This window comes from Sciurus vulgaris, assembly GCF_902686455.1.
Source record: "Sciurus vulgaris genome assembly, chromosome: 3".
NCBI lineage: Eukaryota > Metazoa > Chordata > Mammalia > Rodentia > Sciuridae > Sciurus > Sciurus vulgaris.
In genome coordinates this window covers 35,459,274-35,474,806 of record NC_136463.1, presented here as the reverse complement: position 1 = coordinate 35,474,806, position 15,533 = coordinate 35,459,274, and the positions used below count along the sequence as shown (strand labels likewise).

At 34.2% G+C, this 15,533-nt stretch overlaps 1 protein-coding gene across 2 annotated transcripts in view; it reads right to left on the bottom strand.

Annotated features, from left to right (window-relative positions):
- Window positions 1-15,533, bottom strand: part of CLTC (clathrin heavy chain) — a 64,640-nt gene that overhangs the window by 21,324 nt on the left and 27,783 nt on the right. For both annotated transcript variants that reach the window (XM_079131342.1, XM_079131343.1), the window contains exons 5-14: window positions 14,338-14,451; window positions 13,739-13,912; window positions 11,083-11,280; window positions 10,167-10,367; window positions 7,364-7,516; window positions 6,799-6,921; window positions 5,794-5,931; window positions 5,412-5,576; window positions 5,105-5,285; window positions 3,332-3,495 (exon numbers count right to left, since the gene is read on the bottom strand). In XM_079131342.1, coding sequence (XP_078987468.1) covers window positions 3,332-3,495; window positions 5,105-5,285; window positions 5,412-5,576; window positions 5,794-5,931; window positions 6,799-6,921; window positions 7,364-7,516; window positions 10,167-10,367; window positions 11,083-11,280; window positions 13,739-13,912; window positions 14,338-14,451 — 1,611 coding nt within the window. The remainder of the gene's footprint in view (window positions 1-3,331; window positions 3,496-5,104; window positions 5,286-5,411; window positions 5,577-5,793; window positions 5,932-6,798; window positions 6,922-7,363; window positions 7,517-10,166; window positions 10,368-11,082; window positions 11,281-13,738; window positions 13,913-14,337; window positions 14,452-15,533) is intronic.

The following is a 15,533-nucleotide window of genomic DNA, read 5'->3' as shown; positions in this document are numbered from 1 at the left end:
AAAACTACGGAGTTAGTACTAGTAATAGCTGCTACAATCATTTTTAGAATTTGGATCTACCTAAACAAAAATTTCAGTAAGTCATGTTTTCCCTGAGAAAATGAACACCAAGAAAGAAGTAGAAGAAGGTAAGAGTCTGGGGGTATCTCTCAGTGTAAAGTGTTTGCCGAGCATGTGCAAGGCCCCAGGTTTAATCCCCAGTACTGGGGGGGGGGGGGGGGTGGATCAGCACATTAGTATTATTCCTTACCTTATTTAATATACATATAAAATATTATATACTTTATCACTGGGGGAAAACATAAGAAATCTAGAATTACTTAGCTTCTATTCTTGTGAATGAGTCTTTAAGATTTCTGTGGCAAAGACAAGTAACTGTATTCCAAAACAAAATTTAAAAGATTAAGATTGAAAAAATTGATGCAAAATAGGATATTTCCCAATTGCCTAAATTTGTCATTGACTTAATTCATGGAAGTAATATTACTGAAATTTGGAATTATTTACTAAATGGTTAATCTCCTTGATAATGGTTCATGATTTCAAGATCATAACAAATATATAAATATGTCCAGATGTTTTCTTAAACATGAATTTTTTCAATTAACAAATATTTACTGAGTACCTATATACCAAACTGTTTTTAGGTACTGCAGACATAGCAGGGAACAAAGAAAGAAGAGCTCCTTCCCTCAAGGGAATTACATTCTAGTAAGAATTACATTCTAGTAAGAGCATGTTTCATAGGGGTAGGTAATATAATGAAAAACAGATCTAAGAGTAAAGCCACCCAGGGCACAAAGCAAAGGCCTTGAGGCAGAAAAGGGTATGCGAGTCCAAAACCAGGAGACAAAGAATGGTAGAAAATAAATCAAAGGAGCAAGAAGCAGACAATGAGTCTGAATAATAGTTTCAGGCTTTCTACAGAGAGCTACTGTTTCATAAATTTAGGGTTTCAGTCAAATGATGCTAATGACGCTGTTTTGGCCAGCTCATGAAGTATTTTAACATTTGGTTGTGAGGGAGGGGTGTTGGGGATCTAACCGAGGGCCTTACACATGCCAGGCAAGCGCTCTACTAATGAGTTACAGACCCAGTCCTCACAGGGTAGGTTGAAGGAGAGGTTATATTCTACCAATCTCTGTATTCCTGGAGGCTGGGACATAATTTACAACCAAATATTTAAGATTAAATTCCTAAGTATTTTTCTAATAACAGAATTTATATACAACACCAACTGTCATGTAATTGGTACCTCCAACATTAAGTTTAATAATAATAATGAGAGAAGAAACACCATAGCTACGTACTACAGGTCAATAAGGAGAAGTAAATAAATGGTCTAGAGTTCATTCTCATATAGTAGCATCTTAGCACTGAACTACCATCTCAGTTTATTTACATTCAATAAAACACCAGGTTCACCCCTAATTCAGCTACATATATAAGTTGTTCTTTCACGGAAGAACAACTTAAAATTGAAATAAACTTGATTGATAGAAATAACATGTAGGCTGACCGACCTTATTTCCAAGGCCCATCAACCTAGCTTATTATTAATGGTTATCACTATAAACATCTACAGCATATACTAGTACTTGAAAAATATAGCTTATGGTTGAACAGCTAGACACATTCTAAATGAAGAAAGCCTAATTAAACAAACAAATGAAACAGGTCTGAGTGGTTTGAAGGCTCATAATCCATATCAAGTCCCCTACTATATAAGGCTTACACCAAATAATCAGGATGGGAACCCTGATTTAATTAGATCCCATGGCCAACCAACCCAAAATAGTACCATCCCAGTATCCAAAAGATTTTGGGGTTTTTTGTTTGTTTTATTTTCTTTTGTTTTGATACAGGTTCTTATTGTATTGCCCAGGTTGGCCTTTAACTCACAATTCTTCAGCGTTGATTTTAGGATTCTCCTGGCCTCAGCCTTCAGAGAAACTGGGATTACAGGTGCACACCACACCAGGCCAGAGCATTTTCTTTCTTTTTCTTCTTATGGTAATGGGGCTGGAATCCAAAGGCACTCTACATTTTCCCAGTCCTTTTAATTTTTAGGCAGGGTCTCAATTGCCCAGTCTGATTTTGAACTTGCAATCCTCCTGCCTCAGCCTCCAGAGTAACTGATTACAGGCTCAGGCCACTCTGCCAAGTTCCCAAGTATTTCATTTGAAGTTCAAGAACATAAACATTAAAAATGGTTGTGGATCAGTGGTAGAGCACTTCCCTAGCATGTGTGAGGCACTGGGTTTGATTCTCAGCACCACATATAAATAAATGAATACAATAAAGATCTATCAACATGTTAAAAAAAAAAAAAAAGAAGCAAGGCTAAAAAAATTAAAATTGAAGCATTAAAGAACTTGATTTAAAAGAAGAAATAATGTGGGCATCTGGTAGTGCTTTAAAAAAAAAAAAAAAAAAACCCAAAAACAGTAACGATACCCAAAAAAGGAAGTAAGCCTCTTCCTACAAAAAGGTGTTAGGGTATACAAATCAAGAATCAAGCATTAAAATCTTTTCCATGTGGAGATTTTTTTTTGGAAACTAGAAAATTTGGGTTCAAACATCATACTAGCCAGATTCCCCAGAATATTCAAGATGGTCAAGACACTAAAACACTATAAAGCTATATGTTGCCAACTTTAAAACTTTCTACCCCCCACAAAGTAACTACTAGGTATAAGAATAATGCTAAAAGCTAAGTTAAATATTAAACAAAATTGACTGCACTTAAGTTTGTTCTACAGAATTCAGAATCTTTAAGCCATTACTTTTCAGTCTAACACAGTAAGACTTCTCTGTAAGTGAATTCAAGAAAGCTGAGCTTTCTTCATTTCATCTTATCTTTGATTTATTAATTACACATGATTAATACTGTATTTTCTAGAGTCAGGCAGATCTGAAGCTATAAATAGAGGATGTCTATAAATAGAGGATGCTCAAAATGACAGCAGGAGCAAGTTGATTTTAACACTGAAAAGAAATCTAAATGATTTTCTAAAATGACATTGAGAAAGTAATCAACCAATTTTCAAAATTTTCTTTTCCAAAATTAAAAATGAGAAAGAAAAAAGGGAAATGTTCTTTGAGATAGTGCTTTTTTTTTCCTTCTTTTAAACAGATGGTCATTCACCAATTTCCTTCCCTATTTCAAAAAAACCACAGAGTATTTAGCTTAGAAGAAATAACCCAGCACATACTTTGACAATGCTAAGAATTTCACATTTAGAGGAATTTTAAAAGCCATGACCAAAATTCTGTAGAACTGCTGATTTTCAACCCAACCACAAGACACATTACTCAAAAAACCACTTACCTTGAGAAAATTCTTGACTCGCTCAGGATCATAGCAGTTGCTTTCTCTGCAGATTCTTTCAACTTCTTTAATCTGCCCAGTCTTGCAAGCCGCCTGAATATATTTAAAGTGCACATCTGGGTCCTGACTAAAGTTAACAATAGATCCCAGAAAATAAAACAGACCTTAAAGAGACAAATAACTGAAATTAAGCACAGCGGCACTTTTCAGAATGACAGAACTAAAAAACATTAAAGTTATTTAAAAATAATGTACTTGAGAGAAGAGCATCACACATTCCAGGTCAGCTGACACATTAGCAGAAACTTTCAAAGTAAAGTACAAAATGAGTAGGGTATGTAGCTTAGTTGTAGAGTGCTTACCTGGCATGTGCGAGGCCCTGGGTTGAATCCTTAGTACCATAAAAACAACCCCAAAACACTATTATGCTAATACTCTCAATCATAAATCCATTGCTTAAAAAACTCAGTAAGGCCGGGTATGATGACTCATGCCTGTCACTGGGAGGCTGAGGAAGGAGGACCACAAGTTCAAAGTCAGCCTCACTCAGCAACTTAGAAAGACCCTGTTTCAAAATAAAAAATAAAAAGGACTGGGATGTGGCTTGGGTAAAGAGTCCTTGGGTTCAATCTCCAGTATTAAAACAAATAAAAAAAAAAGGGGGGGGGGGGGGGGTTAGTCACCAGCCTGATAAAATGGAAAAGCATTTAAATCCCTACAGAAAATTCCACCCAATGTTTGTTTGTTTGTTGTACTTGGGACTGAACCCAGGGAGTTCTACCACTAAGCTATATCCCCAGTCTGTTTTATTTTTTATTGAGACAGGATCTTACTAAGTTGCTGAGACTGGCCTCAATCTTGTGATCCTTTTCCCTCAGACTCTGGAGTCCCTGGGATTAAAGGTGTGTGTCAAAATGCCCAGCCAATGTTTTTTAATGGTTTAGAAATAAATTAGGGGCAGCTACTCAATATCAAAGCTAATTATTTCCCTAGGAGGTTTTAAATGACATGTCATATATCAAGTGTTTTTCCATATGCAGTTAACAAAAACATACAGAAGTAGTTTGGAAAGTACTGTCTGTAGAACTTTCTGCAATGATGAATAAAGTTAATCAGGGTCCAGTGCGGTAGCCACAAAACCCATGTGGCTGATGAGCATAGCCAGAGTGACTGAAGAACTAAATTTTAAAATTTATTTAATTTTACTGACAACATTTAAATAGCCATATGGGCCTAGAGGCTAATGTACCAAGAGTAAATTAATACATATTAAATATACAGAAACTGAGATAACAAAGAAAACTCTTACCTTTTCTGTCTAGAGCACTAATACTATGAAGAGGGCAGAGAAAAGGCTAACTAGAGACCAGATTTTAGCTAATGAACTAAGAACCACCCAACAGTTATTACACTAAGACCTTGATGTGTAGTGACAAGTCACAAAACGTCCTTGGCTAGAATCACTTGCTATTAAAAGAATCAGACAAATGAGTGTGAAATAATAGTATAACTAATCGTTAGTATTTTCATTTTATCCTATTAGGACAAAGTCACTATATATTTTTATCTTAAAATTCTGTCTTTAGTTCATCTATAAAGTATCCAAGACAGTCTTATACACTGCACAGGACTGACATTTATTGAAAGAAATAAAAATTAAATAGTAAAATGTCTCATAAAATTAAGCATTTAAAAGGCAATTTCCAGTAGTCTGATCATAAACATACCTCTTCTTGGCTATATTATGTAATTTTTTAAGAAATTCCTACTTACCTTCAAAACTTTTGAACGATTCAAATAGTTCAATCAGAGATTGAGTTGATAGTTGTTCATGATACTTAGAAGCCACCTGAACACAGATCTGCAGATTCTGACGAATGTTAGCAGACAGCATGGCTCTAAGACATTCTAGAGAATCTTCTACTGATAAGGACCCAAAGTAATTCACTAACCACTAGAAGAAAAAAATAAATTAATTAATTAATAATGCTGAACCTTGAGGTAGTATGAAATTACTATGTAGTACCATAAACACAAATTCAGCACACCAATTAATCACAACAAATAAGTAATGAAATACCTCGGGGTTAAGAAGATGAGTATGAACAACTGCACGCTTTATATCATATAAATCAGTGAAGTGTTCCAATGCACGCTGCAGTAATCCAGCCTTTTCACAGAGCTGAGCAATATGAGCCCGATCATAATGTGTGAACATCTGATTCCCTAGAATAGCATCTGCAACCTACAACACCACAAACAGGATGAGTTCGTTTTATCACCTCATGTATGTCAGTAATTTCAACAGGATATCAATAGTGAATTGGTAAAATACAGTACAAAAAAAGCTAAATTTTCTTGAATGAGGAACTAGTACTTCACAGCTTCAAATAACAATCTATGAATCTCTGAATAATTGCTAAAATGGTGTTGTAAACATCTAAATAGCATGAAGCACATACTTGAGGTGCGTGCATAAGGTTCATCTCAAGCAACCTCGTCTGTAAAGGACCTTCAGATGGGCGATTATTCTTTAGAGCATCAAGTAAGAATGCAGTACATTGCTGGATTAGATTGTATTCCATGAAAACATCCACGATCTACCAAACAAAACAGAACAAAATATTTTAAAACACTATTGACAATACATGAATGGAATTAAGCACAATCTTACTTTGTTAGTGCTGGGAATTGAACCCAGGGCCTCTGTTGTGTCATCTAGCACTGAGCTACAACCCCAGTCCATGATCTGTTTTCTAATGTATTTAAAATCTCACAGAACAAATACCTATTTAAGCCAGGTGTGGTGGCACATGCCTGCAATCCCAGCAGGTCAGCCTCAGCAACTTAGCAAGGCCCTAAGCAACTTAGGGAGACCCTGTCTAAGATAAAAAAATGTAAAGAATATTATTTGGCAACATAACATCACACTTTAAGAATAAATTCTGTCCTCTCTTTAAGAAAAAAAGAAAAGAATAAATAAATAAAATTTGCCCTTTGGAGACCAGTTACTCTTAGTTATGATTTTAAAAATCTACAAAATATTTCAAAATATATAATAGCACAACACAATCAAACTAATGAATTTAAAATTTTTATAAACTTCAAAAACATACAAGAGCACGTACAATATGCAGAATTCACTTGCACTTTCTACATGCCTCACTTCTCTCTCCTCTCCCTGCTGACCAGTGGCAGCCACTTGTCTGTTTTACCATATGTTAAATACAAGCATATATCTAAACAAATGGTACTTGTTTTGTATGTTTTAAAACTATATAAGTTGAATCAGTGTTCATTCTTCCACAATTTGCTTTTCTAATTAAGATATTTGAGATTTATTCATGTAGACACAGCTTTAATTTCCACAATCTGAAAATTTAACCCAAAGTTAAAACAACTTGGTAGAAGATTTCCCCCTCACTCTCCATCTCATTCAACTACAGAATACATTTGAATGCCATTACCTGTGTGATATCAGCAAGAGGCTCTTCATCCTGAACTAACATTTGAGCAAACTGCTGTCCCTGATCTGGACTGATACGCATTACATTTCTCAGCAGAAAGATCCAGTCTGGAGTATATCCAACCTAAAAAGGGACAAAGAGTTAAACATCCTGCCAAGTTTCATTTTTATAACAGTTAAAGGCTTTTTCTACAACAAAATCTTGCTAACACAGCTACTGATGAAAGCACAAATTCCTTTATAATTTAAGATGCTCAATTAAACCCTGGTTTCGACATATTTGAATAATCATAAGTTTAATAATGGACTTATTTTTAACAAATGACTTGCAAAATTTGTTCTGATGTGTAAACATACCCCTGCTATCTTAAATTCCTATAAGCCATGCAAGAGTAACTATCTCCATTTTTAGTTAGTGTACATGAATGAACATGGAAGTTCAGATAGGATTTATTTTTCCAAGTAATTCAAAATTTAAGGAAATTCACTATTAAAGTAACAGAATATAGGACGCTTTCTCTTAATGATTTCAAGAATTTATGCTGCAATCGTTTCATTGAACTCACTTTTTTAGCATATAAAACAATCTTCTGGACTTGACCTGTTTCTGCAAAGCACTGAATGACTTTATTTGGGACATTAGCCCTTAAGTACACACTAAGTGCCAATGTAGGGTCCACAGATTTTACAAGATCGCCCAGTTCTTCAGAACATTCCAGCTGTTCAAAGGAAAAAGATATTGGTTAGTGATCCATGAGATGCTTTATAAATGAACAGTTGGTACTACTTCCCTATAATTAATATGATAGGTACTTAATTACTCAATTTCCTAGAATTATCATAAATCTGCAGGGTTTGTGGCTGGTAAAGACTCTTGATCTTACATTCACAGCAATGTCTTAGAAGAACTGTCCATATATCCTACTTAAATAAGGATAATAAGCCCATTGAGACGTCACACTTACAGATATTCACAACTACCCTGTTATGAGTGTAAGTACTTTAGTTTCAGCAGAACCTTATAATTGCTAAGAATATTTAGGATAATTACAATATGTGGCCTCGATTTAAAAAAAAAAAAAAAATGCAACTTGTTTTTTCTTTGTGCTAGGGATAGAAGTCAGGGCCTAGTGCTAAAAGTCAGGGCCTAGTGCTAGGCAAGCACTCTCTCATCAAACTACACCCCAGCCCAATAATACAACTTTTAATGTAATGTCAAATGAAAATCTGAAGTTGGAGGAGTCAAATGAGGATCACTTCAAAGACCATTATTAAAACTAAAGTATAACCTATATGTCTGAAGGACCTAAGCTTGAATTTAGGGTTAAAGGTTGTGCCTGGAATGGTGGTGCACACCTGCAATCCCAGCAACTTGGGAGGATGAGGCAGGAGGATCAAAAGTTCAAAACCTGTCACAAAATAAAAAAATAAAAAGGACTAGGGATGTAGCTCAGTGGTAAAATGCCTCTGGGTTAAATCCCAAATGCCAAAAAAAAGATTTAAAGTTGCAAGGCAGGATACTAATTTTATGAAGTCAAACAGATAAAAATTTTAGAATTTTTAGGTAATATATAGGCAGATATGCACTTATAATTCAAATTTTCTTAGCTGCTCAATCTGGAAATCAGTTTCCTAAAAGAGTTTTGTTTTACATGTGAGTTGATTTTTGACTTTTAATAGTAACTTCAGAGAATAGCTCTCATAACTGAATTTTTTGCTAAAAGTAAGAATACCTGTAAGAGCCTGTATCTTTTTTCTTCTTTTTTTTCTGTGGTACTGGGAATCAAACCCAGGGCTTTGAGCATGTGAGACAAACGAGCCATATGCCTAGCCCAGAGTCTGTACATCTTAACTAAATGTTCTAACTAATGAAGAGTTGACCAGTGCTCTCTTAGAACAAATGAATCCCATGTGACTGTTCACAAAAATAGTTAATGATACCCAAAAAGTTGTTACATAAGTCAACAGTTACCTTGGCTGTTCTCATCCTCCCTTATCTTAAAAAATTGGAATGGATGGAACTCAAATACTTGCTAGTGTAGCTAGTTAACTATTCTTCAGCAGAAACTCCTGTCCAGGCATCCCAACTCTGAAGTACTATCCTCCAAGATTGCCAGAAGCTGAGTAATGTAAAATCACTACCAACATACACTAATGCTGAAAGGTATTAACTTTAAACTTATTTGATATACAAAAGAGTGTTTTGAACAGTGCTAACTTACTTCTTGACAATGGCATAAAACATGGAATTTAATACTACAACTTGGTGCAGAAAGGCTTTTTGTTAGTGGTATGAGAGAAATAACAACAGTAACATATGGCTTAAGTCTGTTTGGTGCCTTAAGAATAAGTAAAATATAGTGGTTGTCTGTTTCTCAGTCACTATTCCACTTAAGAAATAATGTGCTCTAGAAAACAGTATATTCACATGCTCTGTGTAATGAGAATTAAGTACTGGGGTAGATACAAAATGCAAAGAGAAATTCCAGAGAATCCTAAAGAGAGCCAGTTAATATTTTTAAAAAGGTGCCTATGTAAAACCAAATTAAGTATTTTTTCATGCAATTCCAACTGACATTTTATGAAATCACTATCAAACAGTATCTCACTCACTGCTAATCAGTTTGTTCTTATGAACAATCAAGCATTTAATATAAGTTTTTCTTTACATGTATTTACCAGCAGCAAGTATCACAATTTTGATGACATTTTAGAAGTTCTAAGAAAAGACAACTTGTAGTGCTGGAATTCTGTGAATACCAAGTGTAGAATGTAGGACAAAGAATATATTCGTATGTCCAAAAGAATTTCACATATAATAACAAATACTATTGCATGCTGAAATAAACCCTTTGCCCCAAGCTTTTGTTACAGCAAAAGGACTCCAGGTCAGTGATTTTCACCAAGCAAGAATCTTGGATTCTAATTAAAACCAAACAAAAATATCTCATATCTCAACATCCATAAAAATAAACAATTTTCAAAGGAAGCACAAACATTTTAAGCCATGTATTTTCTTTCTTTCTTTTTTGTTTGTGCAGGCGGTGTCGGGGGTGGTTACCAGGGATTGAACTCAGGGACACTCGACCACTGAGCCACATCCCCAGCCCTATTTTATTTAGAGACAGGGTCTCACTGAGTTGCTTAGGAACTCGCTAAATTGCTGAGGCTGGTTTTGAATTTGTGATCCTCCTGCCTCAGTCTCTCAAGCTGCTGGGATTGTAGGCGTGTACCACCATGCCTAACTGTATTTTCTTATTCTATTTTGACAATAAATAATACACATTTTGGTGTACAGCATAAACAATTTTAACTAGCTAACATGGTACTTGAATCGAAGTAAAATTATGTCAAAACAAATTAATATACCTTATCTTCTTTCAACCATTTCTCCAGAAGTTGTTTCCGACCTTGCTGAAGCACAGGCCTACACAGCTCTAAGGATTCATATTTGTTTAACTGGCCCTGGTCCAAAAGGATTCCAAAGTACTGAAGTAGAGGAGAAGTTTGTCCTGGCTGAGCTGGGACACTCTGGAACCGACGGATGGTGTCTGGAGTACGAAGTATTCCCTTTTAGGAGGAGAAATATTAAGGACACCTCAAAAGTGATTCAAACACCACACAAACAACCCTACAGATCTCTTAAGTCTATCTTAATAGGCCTGAGTTAATCTATTAAAACCAAATTTCAAATCTTTTATAATCTGTTATAAAGATTTTTATCAATGTCTGCCATACTTCTGGTTGGATGGTATAAAATTATTCAGAATCAGAAATATACCAACTTAATTATCACATTAATATGTAAAAAATAAGCATAATCATGAATTAGTTATTAAGTAAGCTCACATTAAATCAAGTATAAATTTCATAATTAATACTAGTCAGGACTGCAACATATTGATTCATCCAAATAAACCAACGTAAAGGTAGACTGGAATAAATTCATTCCAATTTCTGACAGCTCTACCTTCCACAAATTAAAAACATGTTTAGGGTACAACTTTTAGAAATAAAACAAGTAGCTGCCATTTATGAGGTCAAACAGTAATAAACCTAAGTACTACACATTATTACACCTATCTAAATCTAGATCTACAAATTCTTCTAACCTTCTGAGTTTTAAAACACCAATCGAATTTGAAGGCACTGACAATTAACTACTGAAAGAAAACGAAACCTGAAAGTAGTTTCTCTGTGAAAACCTGGTTCCTCTTCTAGCAGTATTAAAAATAGAATATCTATATTAATCCAATCATTGCAATTTCACTTCATAACTGTTTACCTTTGGTGCATTCGCAGCCACCTTTGCAGCCTCTGAATAATTTCCCTGGGCAAAAAGCGCATTAAATTTCCGAGCAAAGAGTTCTTCAGCACCTGCTAAATTGTTACGTACAGCCATCCTCAAAGCCAAATCAGGGTTTTGTAGGACATTGGTGATGTAAGGAATTATGTTTTCTTCTTCTACACACACTGATAGAACCTGCAATTCAATGAAAATAACTCTGAAGAAGATATAAATCTAAATGAAACCTGAGGCTCACCTGGAGGAAATTTTAAGTATATTCCTGTTCATTTTAAGGTTAAAAACATTTTTTTTCAGTAATTTTCTTTAATTATATTTTCATGCCTAGCAGCCAGATTATACTCATGGTTTGAAGAGCTCAAGAGAAGGAATCACGGAATCCTCAACACCTAACATAATGCAAGACACAGTAGGATCACAATAAATACAGCATGAGTAAAATGTAACTTCTAATTGCTTCTGTCCTAACAACAGTATACTCATCCTTGATCCTCCAAAGGGGCTGGAAAGTAAAATTTGGGGATATGGAGGGAAGAAACATCAATAAATTCCAAAAATCATTCTTTCTATGTTTATATCATTTATATGGTGAAATAATTCAAGTTATTTTAGTTTTAAGAATTACTTAAAACATCAGCACAGCAGCAGAAATAAAAAGGTCCCTGGTTTCATAACTTCATAATTATTAAATCGCTAACCAAGCTCACCAAAGGCCAACTCATTCTTGATTTTTCCATGTGAGACACATAAAACTGAATAAACAAAAGGTACCAAATGTTTAAAACTGCTTTTGTGCTAAGACACTGACTAGTGTTAGAAATACTATTAAATGAAGATAAGCCCCTTCCAAATGAAGAATAGTGATTTGGACAGTTAGGCAAGCCATTTTACTTCAGTATGACAAGTTTTATAAAGAGTACTACATAAGTTATGGGAACATATAGCAAGCACACCTAACCAGGTCTGGAGCTGAGGTAGGGGATGGGAAAGTAGGGGAAAACTCCATTTCCCAAGAACTTTCTTTTCATATACATACCATTTTTTCAAAAATTAACTAAAGGAGAAAGAAAAAAAAAAAAAAATCAAAAACTATCTACTTTCATTGCTTACTATATGGAAGAATTACTAATTTGGAGGAAAACTAATAAATTACAAGACCAATAAGACACTAAGCTTTTTAAATTTTAGTCATTTTTCAGAAAATAAGATACCTCCTGGGAGAAATTTCTAAATTTCAATTAAAAACTAAGAAAACTCAGAAAAATAATCACTTGCTAGACAGTGTGAAGAGGTTAACAAACATGACAAATTCAGAACAGCAATTATTTTCCTTATCCAATCATTTACCTTCCAGGCAACCCATAATAGGTACTGCAATGTATCACCTGATAACATTAAATATTTAGTAATAAGCATCAGGAAAAGAGGTAGAAGTCTTATCTCTGTAGTTTATAAATAATCTGTCTTAAAGACAATAGGAATAAAACATCTATAAAAATATAGTCTGTCAAAGGCAAACCTAATAGTTTCACTCCATGAAAAACTTGCTTCTTTTGATATATAATCCTAGATGTCAATATGCCAAACAGTTTCTGTGACACAGGATTATAGAGACTTTTTATTCACGTATCTTAATGTTTTTAGCTATGTATTTTTTAAAATAAAATGTTACTGGGTATATTTGAGGTTTATAAAATAAAGTTATAGGACAGACATCAGTAGTAAAATGGTCATACAGTAAAGCAAATCCACACTCTATCACTGTACATTGTTACTTGTTTTTGACAATTTTATCAACTCACACTGGACATGAGATCTCTAAATTTGTTAATCCTACATATCTGCTACTTAGTATCCCTTGACCTATATCTCATTTCCTTTCCTCCTCTCCCCTTGCCAGGTATTTTCTGACATCCAAAGTTACGTTTTTGGGGGATAGGAAGGGAAGACTTAAGAGCAGCATACTACAGTGATGCAGCCACATCAATGTTTATAGCAGCTCAACTCAAAACAGCTAAACTATGGAACCAACCTAGGTGTCCTTCAACAGATGAATGGATAAAGAAATTGTGGTATATAGATACACAATGGAATATTACTCAGCCTTAAAGAAAAATTACATTATTGAATTTGCCATTAAATGGGTAAAGCTGGAGAATATCATGCTAAGCAAAATAAGCCAAAAATCAAAGGTTGAATGTTTTCTCTGATAAATGAATGCTAATTCACAGAAAGGGATTGGGGGCTAGAGAAGAATAGAGTTACTTTAGATTAGGTAGAAGGGAGGGAGTTAAAGGAGGGGAGAGGGTCTGGGTATAGGAAAAATAGTAGAATGAATCAGACATTATTACCCTATATACATATATGACTACACAACCAGTGTGATTCTACAACATCTACAAGCAGAATGAGAAATTTATACTCCATTTACGTATGATGTGTCAAAATACATTATACAGTCATGTATAACTAATTACAAAAAAAAAAAAAAAGAAAAAACAAGAAGGTGCCATTTCCTGTCACTATAATGAAAAGTCTGACAATGTCAATGCTTATTAAATATTGGCAAGGAGGGGGGAAAAGCTGAATGATAATGCATTATTTTATTTTATTTTAAGTTTCAAGGTCTCCTTACCTGCCCCTTTCTGTTTACTCCAATTATTCCAGCTGTGGCTTCATGAGGTGCAGTAACAAAGATTGTTTCTCCACTGATTCTATTCATGTAGATACAGGTACCAGTCTCAAGATCATAGAGGTGGATATAACCATACTTTGTAATCAAGAATACCACATCATGCTTTTCACTAATCTGTACAAAGAAAATCAACCCTTTAGTAAAATAACGAATCTAACAAAATAAATTTAGTACATTTCCATTTTGGAGAGGGTAACATTCTAGAACTTTGACGAGAGACTTATATGGAAAGTTTAAAGGTAATATTTAAGGTTTTCCTCATTTTTACAGCACATTTAAACGTGGGACATCGCAAGCTCTTACATAAAATACATGAACATGTATGAAATCTGTAAGACAAAAAAGACAATTCTGATAAACCAACTTACACATTACATGAAGGGTTTTTTTTTTTTTAAAAAAACAAAGTTCATTAATAAACTTTATTTTAGAATATTTGTTTAAACATCACATACATTGCATCAACTGTGAAATGATGTTTGGAATAATTTCTTTTAAGAGGGGAGATTTTAAAGCCTATTTATTTTGCATTACTATACCTGCATTGCAACAGGAAAGTCATTTTGTGCTTCTGGAGGAAAGAAAACATCTACTGCCTTCTTTGGAAAGGGTTGGTTCCCTGTAGGCGGTGTGCCAACTTCAATGATATGTAACTGTTCAAAAGAAAATGAAATTCATATAAATCTAATCTTTAAGAAGTTGATTATAGCAGACTTGAAGCCCCAAACTAGAAACAACTAAAAATTCCTACAATTGATGAAATGTGCTTGGTACATTCATACCATGGGATACTCCTCCATATAAAAAAGGAACAAATTTTCACAAACCTATGCTGAAGGCGTGGGTGACTGAGTGGGGAGTTCATCTCAAAAGGTCACATACTGCATGATTCCTTTTACGTAACATTCTTTTAAGTGGCAAAATTACAGAGATGGAGAATAAATTAATAGTTGCCACGAGTTAGCAATGGTGGGAGAGAGGAGACTATGAAGTCATGAGGGAAATCTTCATGGTAATAGAATAGTTATGTATCTATATACCTTGAATTTACTTGTGAGGAAATGATAGAGACTTTTTTTTCTGTACCAGTGCCAATTCCTATTTTGTTTTAACTGTACTATCATCATGCAACATGTAACTCTATTACACAAAACTGGGAAAAGGGCAAAAGGGGATCTCTCTACACTGTCTTTGCAACTTCCTTTGAATCTATATTATTTCAAAATAAACACTTTGAATATATGAAATAATCCCACCTCTACTTGAAATACAGGGCACAGAATGGTAATATATTACATACAAAGATACTTTCTTGTGATTTTCAATTATAATTTAGTATTTCCAAACAAATCTTATTTATTAAATTCTTCTTTGCTGTGTATCTATTCTAACACGGGAGGAGGGAAGGAATGATGTCTCTCTTCATATATATATCCAATAGAAGTAGATAAAACATTTTGGTTTAAAATGCATTATCTTGCACATCAGTCGGTAAAAAGAAAGAAAACAATGTCAACAGAAGACTATTTTTTTTCCTAGACATGTCAAGAATACATTAACCAAAAAAAAAAAAAAAAAAAAAAAAAAAAAAAAAAAAAAAAATTGTTTCCAAGATATATGCTACATGAAAGTTACAGGTTCTTATCTTTCATTAGGATGGCTAGCCAAATTGAAAAACTAAGTATTTTTCAATCACGCTGTGATCCCTGCAACTTGGCAGGCTGAGGTAGTTTGA